At 37.8% G+C, this 25332-nt stretch overlaps 2 protein-coding genes across 3 annotated transcripts; one reads left to right on the plus strand and one right to left on the minus strand.

The window, feature by feature from the left end:
* Positions 1-1160: 1160 nt before the first annotated feature.
* On the minus strand, positions 1161-15939 carry LOC110848308 (ovochymase-2). 2 transcript variants are annotated; one of them, XM_035846856.1, is made up of 8 exons: positions 15808-15939; positions 15438-15738; positions 15252-15361; positions 14986-15168; positions 14536-14712; positions 14252-14462; positions 13710-14069; positions 1161-1292 (listed from the first exon to the last, which is right to left on the minus strand). In XM_035846856.1, the coding sequence occupies exons 1-8, from the start codon at positions 15854-15856 to the stop codon at positions 1178-1180; spliced, it is 1506 nt and encodes a 501-aa protein (XP_035702749.1). In that variant the 5' UTR covers positions 15857-15939; the 3' UTR covers positions 1161-1177. The 2 variants fall into 2 exon arrangements, with proteins under 2 accessions (XP_035702749.1, XP_021951186.1); XM_022095494.2 differs by lacking the exon at positions 1161-1292 and adding an exon at positions 13436-13628.
* Positions 15940-21826: 5887 nt separating this feature from the next.
* On the plus strand, positions 21827-23559 carry LOC118433870. Its single transcript, XM_035846281.1, has 2 exons — positions 21827-21967; positions 22032-23559. The coding sequence occupies exon 2, from the start codon at positions 22583-22585 to the stop codon at positions 23072-23074; it is 492 nt and encodes a 163-aa protein (XP_035702174.1). The 5' UTR covers positions 21827-21967; positions 22032-22582; the 3' UTR covers positions 23075-23559.
* Positions 23560-25332: the final 1773 nt, after the last annotated feature.

The following is a 25332-nucleotide window of genomic DNA, read 5'->3' on the forward strand; positions in this document are numbered from 1 at the left end:
ATAAAAATGAAATGCATGACATGACAAATAGATAAGCCAATTGCCAGAATATGGTTGATTTTATTCTAAGCACTCCAGACTCTCTCAGTACTTGAAACATAATTTCAGATTAGCCATGTTTCAACGATGATGCTATGATGAACAAAAAATATCTGGAATAAGTAGGAAGAGATGGATTTGAACCAAAATTTGTGCACTATAACGAAGCTTAAACATAGTTAGGATGTTTTGAATCAAAACTTCAAAATCAAAACTTCAAAATCAAAATTTCAAAATCAAAACTTCAAAATCAAAATCAAAACGTTTGATTTTTTAAATCTTCTATGTATGTAGGTAAGCAGCATCGGCGACACTAATTTTTCAAAGTTTAACATCTGTTGAACAAACGTCATATTTCAAAATGCTATTATCACAGTGTGATCGGGTTTTTAATGCTGTGGGGAAAATACCTAAGTAGACGTTACAAATTCATGATCATACAATAAAACACATGGAACAGATATTCATGTACGTATGTAGACAATAGGTACAAATATAAGAAGCCGAAACATAGAGGGTATTCATATTATTTCTTCGTATCCTCAGTACCTATTTATTCTTCGTATCGCAAAATAACTTACTATGGTCACGGAATTTTGTAAGTTTTTGTCATCGAAAATCGCGTTACTACGATTACAATTTTTACGAAGCTTGACCCATTGCTTTTTCTTCGTAAATTATTTTACGATACTAAGGATACGAAGAAATAACGAATACCCTCAATATATTGTTTCATGTAATCAGTGCTTTTCATTTCACATTTTTAGCATGAGGTAATGAATCTATGATACCTACATATGTATGTACATATATAATTCCTTCACAACATTAAAAACCGGATCACACTACAGTACGATAATAAGTAGCATTTTGAAATCTGTCATTTTGTTTATAAGCAAAACGAAATTTTTTTAGCTGACCCGACTCTCACCCAATTATGAAATCAATTGCAATTAAATATTATATCTACATATATTTAAGTATGGAGCTTTATACAATCTGTATTAATTCGACATGCTATTTTTTTGCTGGCAAAAATATGAAGGAAACACATCTCATATTCCATTCCATTTCCAATTTTATTCAAGTCACGTCATCATTAAGTTGCACATAATCTTTTAAATTATGCCTTAAATCCCTACGCCCAAGAAAAGTCAAACCCAGTCGCGGTGATGCTGCTATCCGTGGTGAAAGTCACGAGGGAAAGCCCACCCGGAATTGGGAAAGGATTTGGCATTGTTGTCCCGCAAAATCTGAAATTGGTCAATTCAATATAAAACCTGTCGACAAAAATATTTTTTTCAATCTCTTAAAAAAAATCCAGTCAAATTTTCACCTCAGGGATTGCGTGTACTGATTATTGGTCCAGGTGTACACCGCCAAGGCGTCGTACCCACAGTCACTGGCATCTTCAATATCAACCCGGGTGAAGGTGAGGGTCTGATCGCCACCCACTTCCGGGTTGACGATGAAGACGGCATTTTCGTTATTTTGGTAGCTCCCACCTCCGACAGGGTAGGAGTGCGAGCCGGTGGGTGTCGTCAAGTGGGCGAACCCACTCAAGGCGATGGTCGTACTATCGAGATATCCGCTCGAGTAAAATTCCAAACTGAATCCTTGCGATGTTCCAGACGGTTCGGCGATAAAGGTCAAAAAGTACATGCCACTAGGAAGCATCACGTCTTCGCCGACAGTTGTGCTAAAATTTGCAGAAATTAATTAGGCACAATTTTTTTAACTTGAACTGTAAACTTTGAATCAGGGGTCAACTCAGGTAGAATTTTACGCCCATTGAGACACCGAGCCGCCGAAAAATCACTAGACTTGACCCGTCAAAATTTTTCGACGTTGACCTCTCCTTTGAATTACATACATTTGGACTTGACGCCCTGGCCCGACGAGGTTGTATTCTGTGACGTAGATTCCGTCCCCAGAGGTAAGACCGGACTCGACAAGTTGCATCCTCAACTGGTCATAGGGAGCCTTCACGACCCAGGCGCATTTCTGATTTGGTGCCACATTTGACCCAAGGTTGAAATTAATAGCGGCCGAGGTCGACTCAACCATTCCTCCGCAATTTGTGACTATTTATGCGTGAATATATTTTTTTTCGTTAATTTACTGTTGTATTTAAATCTGGTAATAAATTATTATTACCGGTTGTAGCTGGTTCTGGATCTTCGGCGGTGGGTGTGGTCATTTCTCTAATCCAATCAGCAAAGTAGCTCGTTTCCGTGTAAACGCCTGGAAATCCGGGTCGAGCACAGCCATTGCCAAAGGAGACGATGCCACAGAGAGCGTTTTCCGGTCCACACATGATGGGACCACCAGAGTCTGAGGTATTTCAACAAATTATTATTAATTACAAAAATTTCAGTAATTTGAATAAATTTAATATTCATAACTTCATACACACTCTTGGAAATCCAGTATTAAAATAATACCAAGCGGTATTCATACATTCATACATCTATGGCTCTACCAAAATGGTATCGTTAGCTAAAACAGCTCTGTATTAAAGTTTTGTCGTATCGATAAGTATGTAGCAAAGTTTTACGGATCGGGATATAATTTTAATGCCAATCGTTAACAACTGAGAAATCAATACCTACATGACCATAGCAGATTTCAAACACCATAAGATTACGCACCTGCTTGACACGAATCCTTTCCAGCCTCTCCGTAACAGATCATCGACTCAGAAGTACCACCAAACTCGGCATAGTTAGCGTTACACGTAGCGTCGTCAACGAAGGGAACATCCACCTTCATAAGAACGTCTGGGTAGGCACCATCCTCTGTCAGGACGCCCCATCCCGCCACAGTGGCGACGCCTATGCACATGACAAACATCATACATACAAAAGCGATCCATGTAAATATGATGCTTATCTCAAAATTGGTGAACATATGCAAATACTTGTCGGGACGAAGTTGACATCGGGAACGACGACGGCTTGTGCTGAGGTCGTGCTGAGGTCGAATGGGGGATCAACCATCATTAGGGCGATGTCATTCGAGAATCGGAGCGGGCTGGGCGGCAAAATAAAACATTTGCTAGTTAGGAAATTTTCAAAAAAACAACATTCTAGAAATCAAATCGATTTTACCTGCCATAACCTAATGATTTTGACGACCTGTCTGACCTGTTCGGTCCCCTCAACCCCGCCGGAAGTGATGTTATGCTCTCCCGCCGTGAGGGTGTAGCTCGTCATGGCCGAGTCGGAACAATGTGCCGCCGTAACGACCCATTCTGGTGAAATGATCGATCCCGCACACCAATGGCCGAAAGGGGATAGTCGCATGTCCACGATGTGCGGAAATTCGTACGGGGTAGCCGGAACCCCACCCACGATGAAACGGTTGGTGGGGAAATAGGAATCCTGTTTTTTTGCCGGCTTGGCTAGAATTTTGAAAAAAATAGTTAGGATTTCTTTAAAAAATGGGGAATTTTAAAACAAACCGGAAGCCATGGCGACAAGGGCGACGATGGTCACGAAGGCGATCTTCATGTTGGAGCTGCTGGTCAGTTATGGATGGAAGTAATGATTTGAAAGGGAGAACCGGGTCGCTTTTATAGCCAGGATTTTGAAATGGGTTAGTATTATATTAAGGAAGGTTTGATTTAGGATTGGCAGGACCAGCGATAATCTGATGGCCGAGAGAGATAAGCTCGGTTTCATAATGAAAAAGGTAAAAACCAGGTGAATCCAACAATGGAGAAAATTCCCGAAACGGAAGGGAAAATTCAGAGATTGTGTTTTGGAAGGTTGTTTTATTTTGGATAAGTATAGTTATATAAATGTGTAATTTATCTTACAAGGGAAGGTCCCCGGCTGCTTACCGAGTTAAGCATTCTCACTATATACATTTAATGCACTATCTAATACTAGTGACCCAATCTAACAAAATTTTCGTGTAAAAATCACTTTTGGTCATGATATGACGATTTTTGTAATGCATGAAATCACACTTTTCCATGCAACTCGCCTCCGCCACGCTACGTTCCGACCGCTCGCCTTCTTAACCATTTACACGAATACTCTCCACCTCAAAACTAGATTATTTATATTTTAAATTTCAAAATTACTTCTTATCTTCAAAATTTTGTTGTTAGCAATATTAATTTTGACGATTAATGTGATTATGATTTTCAATAAAGAAATGATCAAATTAAATTTATTTGCGACAGTATTTGCAACAGTATTTATTTACATATTCACGAATTCTTAAAATTGTAGAGTGATATAAAACTTTTGCATAACGCCGTTTCGTCTGGTCTAGCTTACGTTTCTTTGCCTTGTCATAAAATGATAAAATGTTCACCATTTCCTGATAAGTGAACTTAACGTTGTCTATGACACATTCCTGCCACGAAACTTGCTAGGAAAGTTCTTCTGAATTTTCTTCATCCTCACTAATCTCGTCGTCACTATTTTCATTAACACTTAAACTTTCACTGATATTGTTGGATACGTCTGTGTAAATGTCGATTTCTTCACCTTCAATCGTACTCTAGGCATGTGGTGGTTTCCAACTCCACTAATTTATCACTGACCATATCGTCAATTATATGGATAACCTTTTTAGCGATCTCCATTTTATGTGGGAAGTCCACAACGTCACCAGATCCGCCATACTTTTGGCTAACCGAAGCACTGTTTCACAAATGCTAATTATTTTTGCCATTGTTGCTCAATTGCCAATATTATTCACAATAAATTCCCTATTTAGTAAATAAAATTATGTCGAAAAAAATTAAATATTGCGATTCATATTAATGGCAAGCGAGCACAAGAATGGAAACCGCTCTCCGCCGGCCGAGTGGTGGTGACGAGTTGCATGGGGAAAGTGTGATTTCATGCATTACAAAAATCGTCATATCATGACCAAAAGTGATTTTTACACGAAAATTTTATTAGATTTGGTCACTAGTATTAGATAGTGCATTAAATGTATATAGTGAGAATGCTTAACTCGGTAAGCAGTCGGGGACCTTCCCTTGTTAGTATGATGTATAAATACTTGATGTGAGTTATTGACGCAATGCATAAGTAAATTCGATAAATCTTCAACCTCCGGATTTACCGGGATAAAAATTGGTCAAGTTTATCTGTAAGGAATCCCCCAGTTTATCTATGTAAGCGATGCAAATGTAAATTTGCATATACATAAAATAACTCCGGATTCTGACAGGCACTTATCTGTTGGAGTCCCTCCTCCTAGAGAATTTGGCAAGGAAGATGAAGGTTTTTGAAATTTTGGCCCTAGTGCCGACAGTCGTATTTGGCTCTAGCCTTCGAGAAACTGGATCACTTTGTCGTACGTTGAGCAAATTATTGAATGCCTACTGCTCCATTTGTTATTTTAGAGTTCCAAGTGTTGGAGGTTGTTACATTAGGGAAGTGTAACCAAAATATGTATATGTTAATGTTAAGGTGAAAAGCATCAAATAAGTTGGGTGGTAAAACCACAGAAAAATCTATTTTTTCAGTAGTACAGCCTTCAATTTTTGTAGAAAGCAGAGTATTAAGAAGAGAAAAAGAATTAAACAAGATGTAATACCCTTTGCTTAAATTAAATATTTTTACTGAAAAAATAGGGGCAACCGTTGCTCATTTGTTTCATAGTGGTATTCAATATTGCCCAAATTCGTTTTAACAGATAAATTATTTTCAAGAAGTGGACATGTACAGAGCAAGTTAATTAATACAAATATGTACATAATTCTTAGGCAAAGGAAGCGTGACAAACTAAACATTCTGAGTTTAAATAGCAAGCTATGATGTGCAAATTTATATGGAAGTTATGGAACTTGCACAACCTAATTGTTTCCCCTATTTTTTCAGTAAAAATATTTAATTTAAGCAAAGGGTATTACATCTTGTTTAATTCTTTTTCTCTTCTTAATACTCTGCTTTCTACAAAAATTGAAGGCTGTACTACTGAAAAAATAGATTTTTCTGTGGTTTTACCACCCAACTTATTTGATGCTTTTCACCTTAACATTAACATATACATATTTTGGTTACACTTCCCTAATGTAACAACCTCCATAAAGCACTTGCCCCAACCTCCCAAGTTCCGGGAAAACAATTTAATTGCACTATTCTTCATCATTATAATCGATGTATTCATGTCTTAATTTGTCCCCAAACCACTCCCGACGACGCAAAAACATTAATCTTGCAATTATTCATCAATTTCAACAATAATCTCAATTTACCCCAAACCACACCCCCTAATTTTCATAGGGGGTGTGGTCGTGACTAATTATTAATTTATAATACCACATGGTGAAAGCAGAATAGAAAAATATTCACTGTTTCTTAAGTTATTTTGATTTTACTGTGTTGGGTATAACCACTCCCCCTGAGGTCAAGGGGCGTGGGCGGACAAATTCTTCGCATTAATTTACTGAAGTTACTTCTAAAACATAAAACTTGGATATTTTGGTTTGACTCCCACTCATCTGGGGCATTTAGGGACTGGTATACCCGTCAAAAATTATTCAGTGAAAATTTAAAAAAATTACTATTACAATTCCGCCACGGTCAAATTTATAAATTGATGGCCACGTTGCACTCCTCATACATCTAAGGAATATAAATCCGTGGTGATCGGCGATAAAAACCCATTCACGAAGGCTGTACATCGGTGAGATTGAGGAATTAAAAATTGTGAATTTTCAATTTTGTGGCCTCCAGGAGGCCTTAATTCGAAAGGGTCTAAATGTAAATGTTGTAGATAATTACTACCGGATGTGATTGTAATTTACTTCAAGTCTCCATCATGCACCCAATTCATTCAGGATAGCATTTTGTGATTTTTTAGTCAAAAACACGTTTTAGTGGATATCTCAAAAACTATTCGAAATTTTTGAAAACGGTACGCGTGCCCTATATCTATATTTGTAAGCTGGTTCGAATGCTTTTTACCGCATCCCCCTAGCTCGTAAGGTCGAACCACACGGTCAAAAACCATTAACATTGAAGTTTCGTGAACGCATACTATATATTTCTCATATAGCGCTAAATGTCTCATGTTGCCTCGACATTTGGGCTAAATGGAAAAAATAGAAAAACTATTATTAACTACTTCTTTATTTGTCATCATTTTACACTGGACACCTACTTCAAATTTTACCCATACACATTAATCTGAACTCATGTTAATTTATACGCTCGTATATAATTGTACCTTCATGGGCCCCTGGTGTCAAATAATATAATAATTCGGTTGATTCGGCTAATGTAATCGTGGGTCACTTGGAACTCTTATAACAAATGGAACAGTAAAAGCCTAAAATTAACCAAATATGTAGTAATCGCCGACCCCCTGAATTCCCCAACCTGTCCACTCAACGCTACCTTCGCCCCCCACTTTCAGAATTGATCAGGGAAGCACCAGAGGGTAAAGGAAGACTTACAAGGGAACATACGGAGGTGTCCAACGAGTTAATTTCAGGTTCGTGTCGAACGTTCAGGGCGAACACATGTTGACTTCAGACATTTCAATTTTTTCGAATTTCAAAAAATGTGCACACCTCTAATTTTTTAAAAATTTCACATAATTCAATCAAAATGTCAAGGTTTTTTAATATCATTATTTTTTCCAAACTTTCATAATTTGTTCAAGCTTCCATCATTTGCTCAAAATTTAAGAATTTTTTTTAATTCGAAAAAATTGAAATGTCTGAAGTCAACATGTGTTCGGCCTGATCGTTCAGCGGCCGACCTCTCCCGCTGGCAACTGGATGGTCATCCGCTCGTCACAAATATCGTCACAACGTGACGAAAAGTAAATTTTACACGGAAATTCGTTCAGTTTGTTTAATAAGTCATGTATTGTGGTCATTTTGGTATAAGTGTCAACCCTTAAATCGTTGGACACCTCGGTATGTTCCCTTGTTAGAATGCGCATGTCGGACAGCTTTCTCGTCGATTCTCTTCACCCGCATAAAATCCACTAACTAAACCCACATATCCTCGTTGTACATAGATCCATAATCTGCCAAGTTGAAAACCAGTTAGAACCATAACATGCCAAGACTGTTTTTGTGATTTTTCAGGAGAGCGTATTTCATCCATACAATTTGAAATTTGGCATACATATGCGTAAATATATCCTTCATCATAATATGAGATCAATTCCTGTTTCGATCGCTATGAATTTTTCAGGAAAAATATAAAACCAATTTTTTACGGTTTTTGATTTTTCCTGAAAAATTATAGCGATCGAAGCGAGAATTAATGCCATATTATGATTAAGAATATATTTATGCATGTTCATGTCAAATTTTAAATTGTTTGGATGAAATTTAAATTTAAATTCAACATTAAACAGTTCCTAGATCGCATAGATTAGCCATCTTGCCACGAGTTTTTGGAGATAGAAAAAGCCAAATCTTATACATTTGACAAGTTTTTGAACTTTAATACCTCCGGAACTAATTAGTTAATATTTTTTTTTGAAAAATCAATTTTATCGCTAGCTAAATGTCATTTTTTTAGCGATCTTGTCGCCACTGGCCTCTCGGGATTGTCGTAGTCGTACGATTATACCCTAGTTAATCTCATATATGCTTACATATGACTTCCACTTGACAGCCACTCGCAGATAAGAGAAAGGTCAGGATTATTTTTCTGAAAAAATTTGATGCGTCGAAAAAAAAACTTCGTGGATAATTTTTTTTAACTTTGAAATATTTTTACTGGATGAGGCATGCGTTTTGAAGAATAATGAGCTTTGATTTGACCGTGTACGATTTGTTTGACGCCCACAGGAATTTTTTGCCAAAAACAGGTTTGAGGGCTAAAATCGCCACCGAGGCGATAGTTCTAAAACTGCAAGATACGTTTGAATATACAGTATGTAACATAAGTCTAGCTACGATGACAAAATTTTATCTCGACATGATAACGTAATGTGTCAACTTTGAAACTCGGCACAAAAATATCAAAACCATACTTTTAACATTTTGGTACGGAGGTTCAAAGCTGAAACATTACGGCGTCATGTCGAGATAAAATTTTGTCATCGTAGCTATACTTTTGTTAAATACTGTATTTAGGACGTTTTGAATCAAAACTTCAAAATCAGAATCAAAACATTTGATTTTTTCAACCTCCCATGTAGGTTAGCAGCGGGGTCTCTTCACTGTATCCTTGGAGAATTTCTAGACAGGGTCATGTCAGTTCAAAAATTCTCAAATTTTTTTTACAGATTTTAAAGTTCGAGTACATGCATTATTTTTGCAGGGAGAGTTTGGTTGTCAAGAAAAGTAAAATGCTCTGTAAAACGTCATAAATACACGTGAATAATTTTTAGGCACCGTTTTGATACCGATCCTAGCTCATTTGTTTTATAACTATTTTAATTTGCAATTAAATTAAATTATTGGCATTTTATGAAGCTTTACAGAGCATATTATTTTTCTTGACAACCAAACTCTCCCAGCAAAAATAATGCATATTCCCAAAGACAGTGATCGAATTTCATGAGCAACTTTACAGCCAAAATAAATGATATCTGCAAAATGTCCCATTTCTGCAATGTGTTTTAAAATTTTCTGCACATTCTGAAGATTGAATTTAACTTTAAACAAAAAATGGGACATTTTGCAGTCATCACTTATTTTAGGGTAAACCACCACCACTTTTTCCACACTTTTCCTATGCATTTTAATTTATTGCACTGTGTACCGTTGTTAGAGGTAACTAAATGGATTCATATTGCTGCATTATTATTTGAAAATACAAAAAAGTAACCCGATCGAGATACATAAATCCTTGATACATAAATCCAGCTGCTTTTATCAATCATGCCACACATTACTTGTTTTTTGGAGGACTGTCAAAGACGGATTAAGTCAAACCAGAAACGCCATCGACTTGGAGCGTCTGCACTCTGACGTTTGTATTGTCGACTTTTTAATGATGCAGTAGCAACACACAAAACTGAGGTCGTTTGCGAAGCATGCCACGTCAAGGTACGAAAAATATTTAATTTACTCTAGTACTATTTACATTTAATTGCTTGTTATGCAGATTCGCTCTCAACTGAAAGACGAAGTGACGAAGCAATTCCGACGTTCAAAACCTCAAGTAAGGGACGAGGGTGTCATTCTACGTGGCCGAATCAGGTTAAATCTGAGACGAGAAGATGATGCTCATGGCGTTGTGGAGGAAGATCGTCGTGGCGGTGATGGAGTCAATGCTCGTGACGCTGAAGAACATGATCATCGTGGCGGTGAGGAGGAAGATCATCGTGGTGGTGAGGAGGAAAATCATCGTGGCTGTGAAAAGGAAGATCATCGTGGCGGTGAGGAGGAAGATCATCGTGATGGTGAGGAGAAAGATCGTCGTGGCGGTGACGAAGATAGTGATCGTGGCGGTGACGAAGATAGTGATCGTGGCGGTGACGAAGATAGTGATCGTGGCGGTGACGAAGATAGTGATCGTGGCGGTGATGAAGGTAGTTCTCATGCACCTGAGGAAGATGATTGTCTTGGTTGTGAAAATGATACTCGTGGAGGTGACGACGACTATTTTTCTGGGGCTGACGACGACTATGCTCATGGGGGTGAAGATGACGATGCTCAACAAGAGATTGATCGTTTCGAGTATGGACTCTTGGACATGGAGCTAGACGACTTTCGTTTAATTGTTGCAGTAATATCATAATAACCTTCGCATCTACCAGGTGGACAAGATATTACATTTGACCGTGACTTGTCAATGGCCATTTCAATCAGTGGCAAAAGCCAAATTGAGTCAGAATGGAGTACGCAGGGAACAACAATCACAAAGACCACTACTGGAAATCACTCTTCTTCTCATGCCCTCGACTTATTCAGCTCTCAAGTATCGATGTCCAGCTCTACGTCAAGCAAATACCGGCGACTACCAACGATCGACTCTGTTGGATCCACGCAGAAACGAGGCTTCATTTGTAATAACCCTTCAGGAAGAAAACGAATTCCGAAATCTGTCATCACTCAAGTTTGGACCGAGAAGGAAATATTCATACCACATGACAATCGCTGCTGCGCTATGCACCTTGAGACACAACTTTTCACAGATGAAGCGATCGAGTTGATTAACTAAACATGGTGTCTTGATGTCGGATGAAGAGCTAGCACGGTGGATTCTGGATCTCAGCAGCAACAGAAACAAGTTAAATGGTAGAAGACGTCACTACAACTTTGACGATCAAACTGATGTGCCGAAAGACGACTATCCAAACCTTGTCGGATTCTCAAAAATCCAATCCAACGCGCTTATCAATTGTTTCTGCCCTCCTCTGTCCACCCACTCGCCAAGATACGATAAAATAGCCGATAGAGCACTGGAACAAGTCGATCAAAATGCACTACAAAAGCGAGTGGAGGACGAGAAATTGGATTGTCGCAGAAGTCATGGAAGGCGGCCTCTTTAAAAGAATTTCCAAAATTCCCCAAGCTTTCTATTGACGACCTGCAAGATATTACTCTTGGAGTGTATCAAATCGGATTATCCAAGAGATATGCTGATTTACACATGTCAAATTCTCCAAGTTTTGAAATTAAATTGAATTCGGAATTCCCTAACATCGTGCGAGCCAAGATCGAATCAAGATTACAACCAATAAAGCCCACGATCTATGGATCGAATATTCTTCCAACCCAGAAATTCAAGGTGCTGACGCGATAAAAGATTTCTATTGCAGGTGTGAGCAAGGCGCTCGAACATTAGGTTGCTGTGCACATATTTGCACGGGAAGTTAAAATTATTTAATACAAAAAATCACAACTGGTAAATAGATGACTATTTTTATTATATTGTTAAAAGGTGCTGTGGTACTCGGGTTATCAGAGGTATCAAAATCATGCGACAATTAACGTTCGGAAACGAAAACTGGAAATTCTTGACGCTGGCCCTTCCAAGAAAGTGGTGGCAAGAACTGAGACGTAGCACGTTTCGATTAAAATTTTTTGTTCAGGTTATGCATGTACGTTTATTTCTTCAAGTCTGGTAACGAGTCACAATTTAAGGTCATTTATAAGTACGGAATAATTTGGGAAGGCACATGAGTACTATGATTGATTTCGTAGTTTGCAATCCCGTACTTTTAAATGCATGTTAGGCGAGTTAAATTAATATTAATATTGCCTATTATTTTTTTCAGGTTTCAAGATTCAGCAGTTACAAGTTACAATATTCCTGTGGTTTGTGCATTTTCGTGAATATATGTATACCTATGTCTTTGTTATATGTACAAATTATATTGTGTAAAATTATAAATATGGTGTTCAAAACTCCAAGCTAAATGAAAAAGTGGTTAAAAATTAAATTGACATCGAATTTTTACAGTACCTGACTTCCCATAGCTGCAAATATGTGCTTATTACTCTCTCACTTAATATTCCCGACTTGCATATTTGTTACCACACAACCAAAAATAATAATTAATATCCTGTCGAATACGGGGCCCAGAATTTTGCATTATAATCAATGAAAAATAATGCAAAGGGGCCCACGGTTACCATCAAATTCGATCACTGTCTTTTAAAATCTGTAAAAAAAAATTGGAGAATGTTTGAACTGACATGACCCTGTCTAGAAATTCTCCAAGGATACAGTGAAGAGAGCCTGTTTAGCAGCATCGGCTACACTAATTTTTCAAAGGTTAACATCTGCTGAAAAACGACACATTTCAAAATGCTACAAGCACAGCGGCATCGGGTTTTTAATGCTGTGGGGGAAATAGATGTCACAAATTAATGATCTTACAATACAACGCATGAAACAAATGTAAACAAATGTAGACAATAGGTACATATATACAGAAGCCGAAACATAAAGGGTATTCATTATTTCTTCGTATCCTTAGTATCCTTCGTATCGCAAAATAACTCCACGAAATTCTGTAAGCGTAGTAAGACTTTGTCATCGAAAATCGCGTTACTACGCTTACGATTTTTACGAAGCTTGACCCTTTGTTTTTTCTTCGTAAATTATTTTACGACACTAAAATAAAGGATATATTATAAATATATCATACATATATACGAATAAATAGGTAGTACCTATTAGGTACGTCTCATTGCACATTTTTAGCAGAAGATAATGACTTAACCACACCTACATATCTTCTGCACAGCATTAAAAACCCGATCACATTACGATAATATTATTAGCGTAATGACATGACAGATTGCAAAATGATACTTAAAGTATCATTTTGTTTATAAGCAAAATGAATTTTTTTAGCTGACCCGACTCTCGCCCAATTATGAAATCAATTGCAATTTCAATTAGGATTTTATATATAAGTACGAAACTGTAATACAATCTGTATTAATTCGACATGCTAATTTTTTGCTTGCAAAAATATGAAGTTAACACATCTCATATTCCATTCCATTTCCAATTTTATTCAAGCCACGTCATCATTAAGTTACACATAGTCTTTTAAATTATGCCTTAAATCCCTACGCCCAAGAAAAGTCAAACCCAGTCGCGGTGATGCTGCTATCCGTGGTGAAAGTCACGAGGGAAAGCCCACCCGGAATTGGGAAAGGATTTGGCATTGTTGTCCCGCAAAATCTGAAATTCATCAATTAAATATAAAACCCGTCCACACATTTCTTAGAAATTTCTTTAAAAAAAATCCAATCAAATTTTCACCTCAGGGATTGCGTGTACTGATTATTGGTCCAGGTGTACACCGCCAAGGCATCGTACCCACAGTCACTGGCACTTTCAAGATCAACCCGGGTGAAGGTGAGGGTCCGATCGCCACCCGCTTCCGGGTTGACGATGAAGACGGCGTTTTCGTTATTTTGGTAGCTTCCACCTCCGACGGGATAAGAGTGCGAGCCGGTGGGTGTCGTCAAGTGAGCGAACCCGCTCAAGGCGTCGGAACCGCCGGGGAATCCGCTCGAGTAAAATTCCAAACTGAATCCTTGCGATGGGCCCGACGGTCCCGCGACGAAGGTCAAAAAGTACATGGCCCCAGTCAACATCACGTCTTCGCCGACAGTTGTGCTAAAATATGAAGAAAAAAAGTAGGCACAAAATTGTAAACTTTGAATCAGAGGTCAACGCCGGTAGAATTTTACGCGCCGGCGCCTCAACATTGAAGCGCCAAGCCGACGATGGTGCCGAAAAATCGCTATAATTGACGCCGCAAAATTTCTCCGCGTTGACCTCTCCTTTGAATTACATACATTTGGACTTGACGCCCTGGCCCGACGAGGTTGTATTCTGTGACGTAGATTCCGTCCCCAGAGGTAAGACCGGACTCGACAAGTTGCATCCTCAACTGGTCATAGGGAGCCTTCACGACCCAGGCGCATTTCTGATTTGGTGCCACATTTGACCCAAGGTTGAAATTAATAGCGGCCGAGGACGACTCAATCATTCCTCCGCAATTTGTGACTATTTATGCGTGAATAGATTTTTTTGTGTTAATTTACTCTAGCATTTAAATCAGGTAATGAGTTATTATTACCGGTTGTAACTGGCGCTGGATCTTCGGCGGTGGGTGTGGTCATTTCTTTGATCCAATCAGCGAAGTAGCTCGTTTCCGTGTAGACGCCTGGAAATCCGGCCACAGCACAGCCGTAGCCCCACGAGACGATGCCACAAAGAGCGTTATCCGGTCCACACATGATGGGACCGCCAGAATCTAGTATAAATATGTAAAGTAATTTGAATAAATTTAGTATTCATACAGTCTTAGAAATCCAGTATTAAATTAATACCAAGCCGTATTCATGTATGACTCTACCAACGTGGTAGAGTCATAAGTATTGCGATGTAGCAATAGCTCGGTATTAAGGTTTTGCCATATCGATAGGAACTTATCGGTATAATTTTAATACCAAGCGGTACCAACTTTAGCACCGACAAATAAATACCTGCCTGACTATACCAGATTTCTAACAGTGTATGTACCCACCTGCTTGACACGAATCCTTTCCAGCCTCTCCGTAACAGATCATCGACTCAGCAGTACCACCATACTCGACATAGTTGGCGTTACACGTAGCGTCGTCAACGAAGGGAACATCCACCTTCATAAGAACGTCTGGGTAGGCACCACCCTGTGTCAAGACGCCCCATCCCGCCACAGTTGCAATGCCTATGTACATGACAAACAACATAGATACATAAGTGATCCATAATATGTAAATATGAGACTTATCTAAAAATGTAAGTAAGTACTTGTCGGGGCGAAGTTGACATCGGGAACGACGACGGGTTGAACAATCGTGCTGAGGTCGAATGGGGGCGCAACCTTCATTAAAGCGATGTCGTTCTCATATCGGTGTGGGCTGGGCGGTAAATTCAAAAAAATGGTAGTTAGGAAAGTTTCAAAAAAAACCGAGCATTATAAAAATCAAATTTTACCTGCCATAACCTGGATGAATAATGATTTTGACGACCTGTCTGACCTGTTCGGTCCCCTCAACCCCGCCGGAAGTGATGTTATGCTCTCCCGCCGTGAGGGTGTAGCTCGTCATGGCCGAGTCGGAACAATGTGCCGCCGTAACGACCCATTCTGGTGAAATGATCGATCCCGCACACCAATGGCCGTACGGGGATAGTCGCATGTCCACGATGTGCGGAAATTCGTACGGGGTGGCCGGAACCCCACCCACGATGAAACGGTTGGTGGGGAAATAGGAATCCTGTTTTTTTGCCGGCATGGCTAGAATTTTGAAAAAATTGATTAGGATTTTCTTTAAAAAATGGGGGGATTTATTATTTTACGACAAACCGGAAGCCATGGCGACGAGGGCGACGATGGTCACGAAGGCGATCTTCATGTTGTAGCTGCTGGTCAGTTATGGATGGAAGTAATGATTTGGAAGGGGGAACCGGGTCGCTTTTATAGTCAGGATTTTAAGATGGGTTAGTATTAACGAAGGTTCGATTTATTTAGGATTGGCAGTTGTTGTGTAATGTTAGCGATAATCTGGTGACCGAGAGAGATAAGCTCGGTTTCATAATGAAATTGGGTAACAACCAGGTGAATCTAACAATGGAGAAAATTCCCGAATCGGAAGGAAAATCCAGAGATTGTATTTGGAAGGTTGTTTTATTATGGATAGGTATAGTTGTATAAATGTTTAATTTATCTTGTTTTGATGTATAAATACTTGATGCGAGTTATTTACGTAATTCATAAACTCGATAAATCTTCAACCTCCGGATTTACCAGGATAAAAATTGGTCAAGTTTATCTGTAAGGAATCCCCCAATTTATGTAAGCAATGCTTATGTACATATGTATCTATCTGCATATGGTACCTGTTTTATTCTTTAAATTAGTTTAACGTTGTCAAAAGTTACAACGTGAAAAGTAGGGCGCAAATTTATCATTTCTCCAATTCCGGATTTTTAATTTTCTAATTTAAATTAACCGATGCAACCTGAAGGAGCATCGAATTAATCTCCAAAGCAACTCCCTACGTGCAAAAACCTTGAATTTATTTTTATATCGCTTATTTACATACATATATACGGAACTTATTCTGTTAATTGTGAAAAACTTTTCGCCGACGAGATACAAATTATAACTAGGTACATAGGTAAAAAAAATAAAAACAGAAAAGTGAACCAAAGTGAAAATAAGTCAAATTTTGGAACGAAGGCTATAAGAAATTCGGTGGATGATAAGTTATTTATAAGCGTGAAGATGATCAATCAAACTGATTTTATCTGTGTGATAAGTTCATGCATGAGTATGTATAGGTACATACTATTTTTACATAATCCATGACTCGAAGGATGTACATATGTATTAAATTGTGTACTTGTGGATGTGATGTACATATGTGTCTACACGTATGTTTAAAAATATTGTTACCATAGGGTTATTCTAGTTTGATAAATTTTAGCATCGGGATGTGGGGTCAGAATTTGTCAGGTTTGAGATTGACAGTTTCTCAGAATTCTCAATTTCTATAACAGTTCAACTCTGTCTGAATGGAGAGTATGTATGTGCAAATATTTTTACACCGAAATTAACAGTGACACCGAGTAGTACAACAGACGAGACAAAAACTCAACCCTTGCACTTTCCGAACGTAGAAACACCCTCCCACCCAAATCCTTAACTCACCACAACCCTTCAACTGTCGTAGTCTCAAGCCAGACCTAATTTGGAGACTTCTGTATCTCAAAAATTCTTTGGATTCTGTATTAACATTTGCAAAGAGGGGCAGGATCCAGTGTCCCATCCCGACAATGCTGGCCGCAATAACGACACAAATCAACGTCAGAGGTGGGGGAATAACTGGTGCAAATTTAAAAGCTAAATATATCATTTCGATAGCAATTATAACTGAAAATAGCATAATCATTGGTAAACAATAGAAGTAAAAGTGATTCTGAAATTTTACAATAATTTGCATTTCATTGTACTTTCGTACATATTCATCCAGAAAAATATTTCTCCAGGAGAAGCACCGAAACTTGGTCGTGTTTCTGGAGGGTGACATTCCTTTGACAAGCATTTCTAGCAGGAGGCAAATATTTGAGACGAATAAAACAGTCATGAAATTCATTAAACTCGTGTGCATGCAGAGCAGAGAAATGAGAATGGAACGGATCAAGGTTTTAAAAAGTGGGGAAAAATATTCGAAATTTCTGAACCAAAAATATGTTGGATCTATTTTATCGAGTAGGACAGGAACAATTAGTGGAGCCAAGGAGGACGTGATAATGGAAGTTAAGAGTCCGTGCAGGTACAGTCCTAAAACGTTGAAGCGTTCCAATTTGGTTCCTTTAAGAAATAAATATGTAAGAATTTTTAAATTCATAAAGTGTGTATTAGGACTTTCTAAATTTTCTAAAAATCTGGAACTCTTAGAAAACAGGTGTTACATAAATACACAATTTTACCACTACCAGTCTACCACATTTTTAACAATGTACTCACCCTTTGGGAGCATGGTCCCCCTTAACTTCACCAAGTTTCTCAGCACAACACAAAATTGGTTTGCTTTAAAGATGAACGAAAAGCTGATGGTAATTGCCATTGTGAAACAGAGAAAGCTTATGCTCAAGACAAAACCGGAAGTTATTGTAACGTCAGGATCTTTCCGTCGCAAAGTGATTTGTACGAGACAAAAGTAGACCAAGTGGAGGGTTGCCATGGTGACCAGGAATGTCATGAGAAAAGCCGGGAGGAAACGTTTCCTTGGCGTCGGGCGTGGCACCCACGTTATCCTGTTCCACGTTAAAAACTGAGGGTACACAGATTCACTGAGGACTACGCAGCGTTTGAGGGCATCAAACGGTGTGAGAGATGGGATGGAAATTTTGTTCTTCAATTTCATTTTGAAGTTGATTAATTTATTCATGTCGGTCTTGGAGATATTAAACTTTTGCTTCGAATTATTGGTACGGAATAGATACACACTAGTTTGGAGAAAGTATTTCGGGTTAATTTGGGTTGAATAAAATAATGCATTTATTAAACTGCTGGATACAGATGACTCTGTTTTCTGGATACGTATGTATTTGCTGTAACGTAAAACTAGTTATTTTGGTAAAATGATAAATGCTTTGCTACGCTACTAGTTAATTTTCGGGAATATAACTTTGCCTACCAATTACGCACAATTGTGTAATAATTTTATGTAATGGCAGTCAGTGGAAATTTATCAAGTTACAAAATACCGGAGAAAGTACAATTTTCAAAAATATCTGCCTTGGTAGCCAAGAGATGTTATAATACTACAAAAATGTGTGCAATTAGTAGGAAAAGTAGTATTGTATTTCCAGAAATAGCTTGATAGTCAAGAGATAAAAAATCGTTACACAAATGTGTATCATTTGGTAGCCAACAAGCTTAATTATTTACATATTTTGTTGGACGACGTAAGACCTCATGAAGTATTTTTAATTTAATTTGTGTATACGTATGTATGTATAACTTATAAAGTATAAGTAACCGTATTCAAGTAAATACATAAATGCTTTCAGACGGCAATTTTACTTATGCATGATCCGCCCTGGGATCAAGGTCAAAATTGTCTAATTTTTAATTTTTGCTGAAAACTACATACTACATAATTGATGGCAAAAAATGTATTGAAGACAAACTAATGTTTGCAATTGTATTATTTCAAGTAGTGTTGCCACAAGGCCGTGAATGGGGTAGGGAAAAATCCTATCCATCCATGGGCTTGTGGCAACACAAATTTTAAGGTTAATTAATCCATAAAATTAAATAGAATTATGTACCTGCCATTTGCCATACTATTTCAGATTTAGAAGTAGATATTTACATACAAACTTTGGGAACGTACCGTATAATTTTCTTTATATAAAAACTCTAATGTCGTATCAAATTTCGTTATACAAGAAATGAAAAGATAAATAAGCCTTACATATTAACGCCATAATTGGATGCCTATGCTGAATATCGTATATGTAGTACATAAAGGCTACGGTAGTCATTCTGGTATAGATTGTGCATAAACTAATTTTCGAAACAATTACTGTTCGTTTTAAAAAGTATGAACAAAAATCTGAAAGGTTATCTGGCATAGTTTGTTTACGCACAAAAAAACTTTTTTTTTTTAAATTTGAGAACTTTTGTCTTTACTTTTTTTGAATAAACAGTAATTATAAATAAATACATGTCAAATTGACATTGTCAATTTTAGTAGTATGTAACCTCGAAAATAAATTCTACAGTTTGACGTCGAAATATGGAAACCTCACATACATCCCGCATCTTCACTTAATAAAAAAATGTCGGCTATGGGTAAGAAGATATACTTCCAGCTTTGTGAAATAGTAGATACTTTAACAAAATTTCAGTTCCGGTGGCAGAAAATGAGCAATGAAGTTGCAAAGTCTTCCGGAAAAGCGTTAATAGCGGGCATGACAAAAAGCACTAGAGGCTCATTTGGGCCGTACGTTAAAAAATGTACGCGTGACAAGGAGCGGGGAAAGTCTGAAAAATCAGAATTTTTCCTAGTTTGTGCACGTTCCCTAAGACGAATCGGTCGAGAAGGGCGAAGAATGCAACATCCCCAGACTGTACCCGAGCAAACCATCCGACACAATTCAGGGAAAGGTAGACGTTGATGCAAATTCATGACGCAATATCTGAACGTTCCTAAATTTAAATTGAATTGTAATTTTTTAACTTCTACATGATTTAACTATCTGTCAAACAATTTGCTTCTCTTAACAGATATTTAAGGTGTCTCACCTAAGACCTCGTTTTTCGCAAAAGTATGAACACACATACTTAGGAGGACAACCCTTCACCGACAGAATGACCGATCTTGATGCCCTTTGGATATGTTGTGGTACTAGGTGAGTCTAGCAAAAGCGAAGAAGGATTTCATTCCATGGCCCCATTTGCGCCCGCCACACCCACTCAAAGGTGCGAAAAACACGAAAAATACCCTGTTTTCGTTCGTTCAAAAAATCACCAAAAATGCAATTTTGATCGGATTTTCACAATTTAAGCATTTTTGTGACCTTAGATAGTTGCTTTATCATATCCAATAGCAAACTCAACTTTTTTGAAATTTTGATTTTTTCGAAATCCACGAAATTTTCGAAAATATTCAAAAAATTCAAAAAATTGAAATTCATGTCGGATACGATAAAACAACTATCTGGGATCAAAAAGGTGCAAACATTATCAAATTATCATTAAAAATGGATTTTTGGTGAATTTTTTAATGCGACCAGTTTGGCATGGGATTCCTCTTTGAGTGTGGGTGTGGCGGGCGCAAATGGGGCCATGGAATGAAATCCTTCTTCACTTTTGCTCAACTCACCTAGTGCTACAACATATCCAAAGGGTATCAAGATCGGTGATTCTGTCGGTGAAGGGTTGTCCTCCTTAGGATTAGATAATTTATCTATTCTGCAAACTGCGCTCCATGCCAAAACTTCAATCATGCCGTCAAAAATCAATAACGCCCGACACGCAAATACTCGTCACATAGATAAACTTACAAGGGAACATACCGAGGTGTCCAACGAGTTAAGGGTCGACACCTATACCAAAATGACCACAATACATGACTTATTAAGCAAACTGAAGGAATTTCCGTTTAAAATTCACTTTTCGTCAAGTTGTGACGATATTTGTGACGAGCGCATGACCATCGGGTGCCAGCGGGAGAGGTCGGCCGCTGAAGATTAGGTCGAACACAGAGAAGCGTCGTCGTCTTCAGAGATTTCAAATTCTTTCAAATTTTGAAAACATCTTGAAATTTTAAGAAAATTTTAAATTTTGAGAAAATTTTGAAATTTTGAAAAAATTTTGAAATTTTGAGAAAATTTTGAAATTTTGAAGAAATTTTTGAAATTTTTTTTCAATTTTTTTTTTAAATTTCAAGTGGTTTTCAAAATTTGATAGCATTTGAAATCTCTGAAAACGACGTGAAGACGACGACGCTTCTTTGTGTTCGACCTGATCGTTCAGCGGCCGACCTCTCCCGCTGGCAACCCGACGGTCATGTGCTCGTCACAAATATCGTCACAACTTGACGAAAAGTGAATTTTACACGGAAATTCCTTCAGTTTGTTTAATAAGTCATGTATTGTGGTCATTTTGGTATAGGTGTCGACCCTTAACTCGTTGGACACCTCGGTATGTTCCCTTGTTAGAGAATTTGAGTGATAAGATTAATTATCTCGCCAGATAATTAATTATTTTTTAGTTTTATCATTCCATCACCTTGGCCAAGGAGATGCAAATTTGAATATGAAATTGATCATATTCTGATCAAGTCATCAGTACAGGGTCCCTACTGTTACACATAATTGCTAAAAAAGGAAGCTAGCAAATCCAAATTCGTCAAGGAACATGAAGGTTTTAGCAATTTTAGCCGTCGTGGCGACAGCCGCATTTGGCTCTAGCGTTCGAGAAACGCTACAAACTGGACCACCTTGTCGTACGTTGAGAAAATTATTGGATGTCAACAAGCCTAAAATTAACCAAATATTCTATCCTCATAGCAATCGCCGACCCCCTGAATTCCCCAGCCGGTTCACTCAACGCTACTTTCGACCTTACTTTCAGAATTGATCAGGGGAGCACCAGAGGGCAAACGAAGACTTAAGAATAAACATGTCAGACAGCTTTCTCGTCGGTCTTCTTAATAACCCTTTAAACCAGAACAAATCAAGTAACTAAATCCACATATGTAGTTGAGCACTTGAACACTTATGCAAAATTCACAGAGTGACGTAGGTTTTACACAAGTTCGAAACAGCTATATGGCGTTCGCCCGTTCGCATTTTGATTTTGAAAGTGCGTCTTTTTGCCAATTTAAAACCATCTTAAAGCCGCGAGTCCTGCACAAGTCCCACACTAACTGTTGTCTGTGTTTAGTTACTTGATTTTTTAGCACTGCTTTTAACGAGAATATCGGTGAGAAACATGCCGGACATGTGTATTATTAATATAACTTAATCAGTGTTTCGTAAGGTTGATAAGTTCATTTTCTAGCGATCTTGTCGCCACTGGCCTCTCAGAATTGTCGTACGATTACACCCTAGTTAATCTCATGCTTACATATGACTTCCACTTCACCTTGTCCACTGCCCACGTCACGAATGACTTTACCGTCACGGGATATCTAGATGTTCGACCATTCTCCCAGGGATGTATCCCATCCGGAAATTTCACTGGTGGTGGAGTCGCCATCGTCCACGTCAGCGCATTGGACGCCGACCTCCGTGCCGGCTTCTTCGTCAATATGATCACCAACAAGGTGACGATTCGAACTTTGGACATTAGAAACATCTCCTTCGGGTCGGACATTATGATCTCGTTCGGCCCTGACCTCCTCATCGGAGGAAGTCCGGTCGACTGGGATGCAGTCTCGGCCGGGCTCAAGACTTGTTTCGACGCCGAATTTGCCGCTAACAGGGCCGCCGTCACGGAGATGATAAGACAAGCTGCAAATGTCGTGATTGGACAGTATACCCTAGATGAGATTTCGGAGTGGATTGGTGGGGGAGGTGGCACGTGCCCACCACCACTTGACCAATTGTAAATTAGGAAACAATTAAATTGGCAAAATATTTATATAGTTTAATACGGTGTGAAAATTGCTTAATTTCAATACCACTTAAAATTTTTGAATAACTATTAAATCGAATAGGAACATAATTCAAAGAACGGCTTATTCATTTGCATGTATGTATTTATGTAACTAATAGACAAGGAGCACTTTTTCCAATCAAAATTACCAAGCGATATTATTATCCGATAAATTTCAATAATGTGCATTTTACATACGCACATATTCACAATTATATAATTATTATTGAGGGTTGATCCCTTTGTGTCCTTGGTATTCTTCGTATCGTAAAATATGCGACGAGATTTTGAATTCATGCAGTGATTTGACCACGCCTCCTGGCGCTTTTAAAATGTATAATTATTTATTTATAACGAATTGTCTAGAAAATTAATTCTTTGTGCAATCTCTGCTAGAATATGTATCAATTATGTGACATACATAAATATATCTGTATTATGTGGTAGGAGTAATAAGCGCTTCGGGTATGTTTTTCGCCATAAACGATATTCAGCCTTTTACAAATACATACATAGTTACATAAGTAAGGAAATTTAATATGACTTTAAACTTTTTACGTAATTAAATTACACCACGTTTGTGTCCGCACTGGGCTTCCAACGCAGGATCAGTTTCAGAAATAGCGAGTACATACATACATACATACATATGTACCATAATACGGTATATTATACTTATATGACCAAATAATTAATCTCAAAGGAACACAAACCCTAATTGCAAACCCTAGTCTATTTTCAATGCATTTTCTGTCATCAATTATGCAATATGAAGTTCTATGAAAAAATTGAAAATGTAAATTGGACAGTTTTGCCCATGATTCCTGGGTGGATCATGAATAACTAAAATTTCCGTCTAAGGCATTTTGAATACGGTTAAAGACTTGTACATACATACAAATTAAACTAAAAATATTTCATGTTTAAGGTCGTCCAAAAAAATACGTAAATAATTAAACCTCTTAGCTACCAAATGACACACATTTGTGTAACGATTTTTTATCTCTTGTCTACCAATTACACATATTTCTGTAGTACTGAACAATCCCTTGGCTACCAAGGTAGATATTTTTGAAAATTTTACTTTCACCGGCATTTTACAACTTGATAAATTTCTATTGAATATCATATTTAAAAAAGACCCGGTATATAGCACAAATGTGTAATTGGTTGGCAAAATTAAAATTTCCCAAAGCAATTAACTGGAAGCCAAGTGATAAAAAATTGTTACACAAATATATGTAATTTGGAAGGAAAAATAATTATATTATTAGGCTGCCTAAATAAAGTCTTTAGTGCATAACCCGTCTTACATAATAAACTCAAGTAACTAGCTAGTCAAAAAAACTAGTTTCATGTTACAGAAAATATGTATGTACGCTGTCAGAAAACACAGTTATTTTATTCAAAGTTAACCCGAGCCCTTAAAAATACTTTCTCTAAACCTGTATTCCGTACCAATTTGGTCGCATATTTACATAAAGCATTTACAAAAATTTAGCACCTCCTAAAATAACATGAACAAATTAATTAGCTTCAAGACGAAATTGAAGAGCAAAATTTCCATCCCGTCTCTCACACCTTTAAATGCTCTCAAACGCTGCGTATTCCTCAGTGAATGTGTGTACCCTCAGTTCTTAACGTGGAACAGGATAACGTGGGTGCCACGCCCCACGCCAAGAAAGCGTCTCCTCCCAGCTTTCCTGATGACATTCCTGGTCACAATGGCAACCCTCCACTTGGTCTACTTTTGTCTCGTACAAATCGCGTTGCGACGGAAAGATCCTGACGTCACAATTACTTCCGGTTTCGTTTTGAGCACAAGCTTTCTCTGCTTCACAATCGCAATAACGATAAGCGTTTCGTTCATCTTTAAAAGTAACCAATTATGCATTGTATTGAGGAACTTGTTCAAATTACGGGAGACCATGTTTCCAAGAGGTGAGCACGAAGTTAGAAATGTGGTAGTCACATTATATATTTATACATATGTACAGATATGTATGTATGTAAATATGTCTGTATGTACGTGACTCACATTATTGATTTTGTAATAACAATAACTTCCTAACGAATTGGTAATAGTTTGTTTGTCAGTGGTAAGGTTTTCGTTACTGGAACATTACTATATCTGAGGTAATACATCGTCCCGGTAGAGTCGTACATATACATACATATGTACTCCAAACTGGAAACTGGAGTATGTATGTA

Source organism: Folsomia candida, unplaced genomic scaffold (assembly GCF_002217175.1).
Source record: "Folsomia candida strain VU population unplaced genomic scaffold, ASM221717v1 Fcan01_Sc001, whole genome shotgun sequence".
Classification (NCBI taxonomy): domain Eukaryota; kingdom Metazoa; phylum Arthropoda; class Collembola; order Entomobryomorpha; family Isotomidae; genus Folsomia; species Folsomia candida.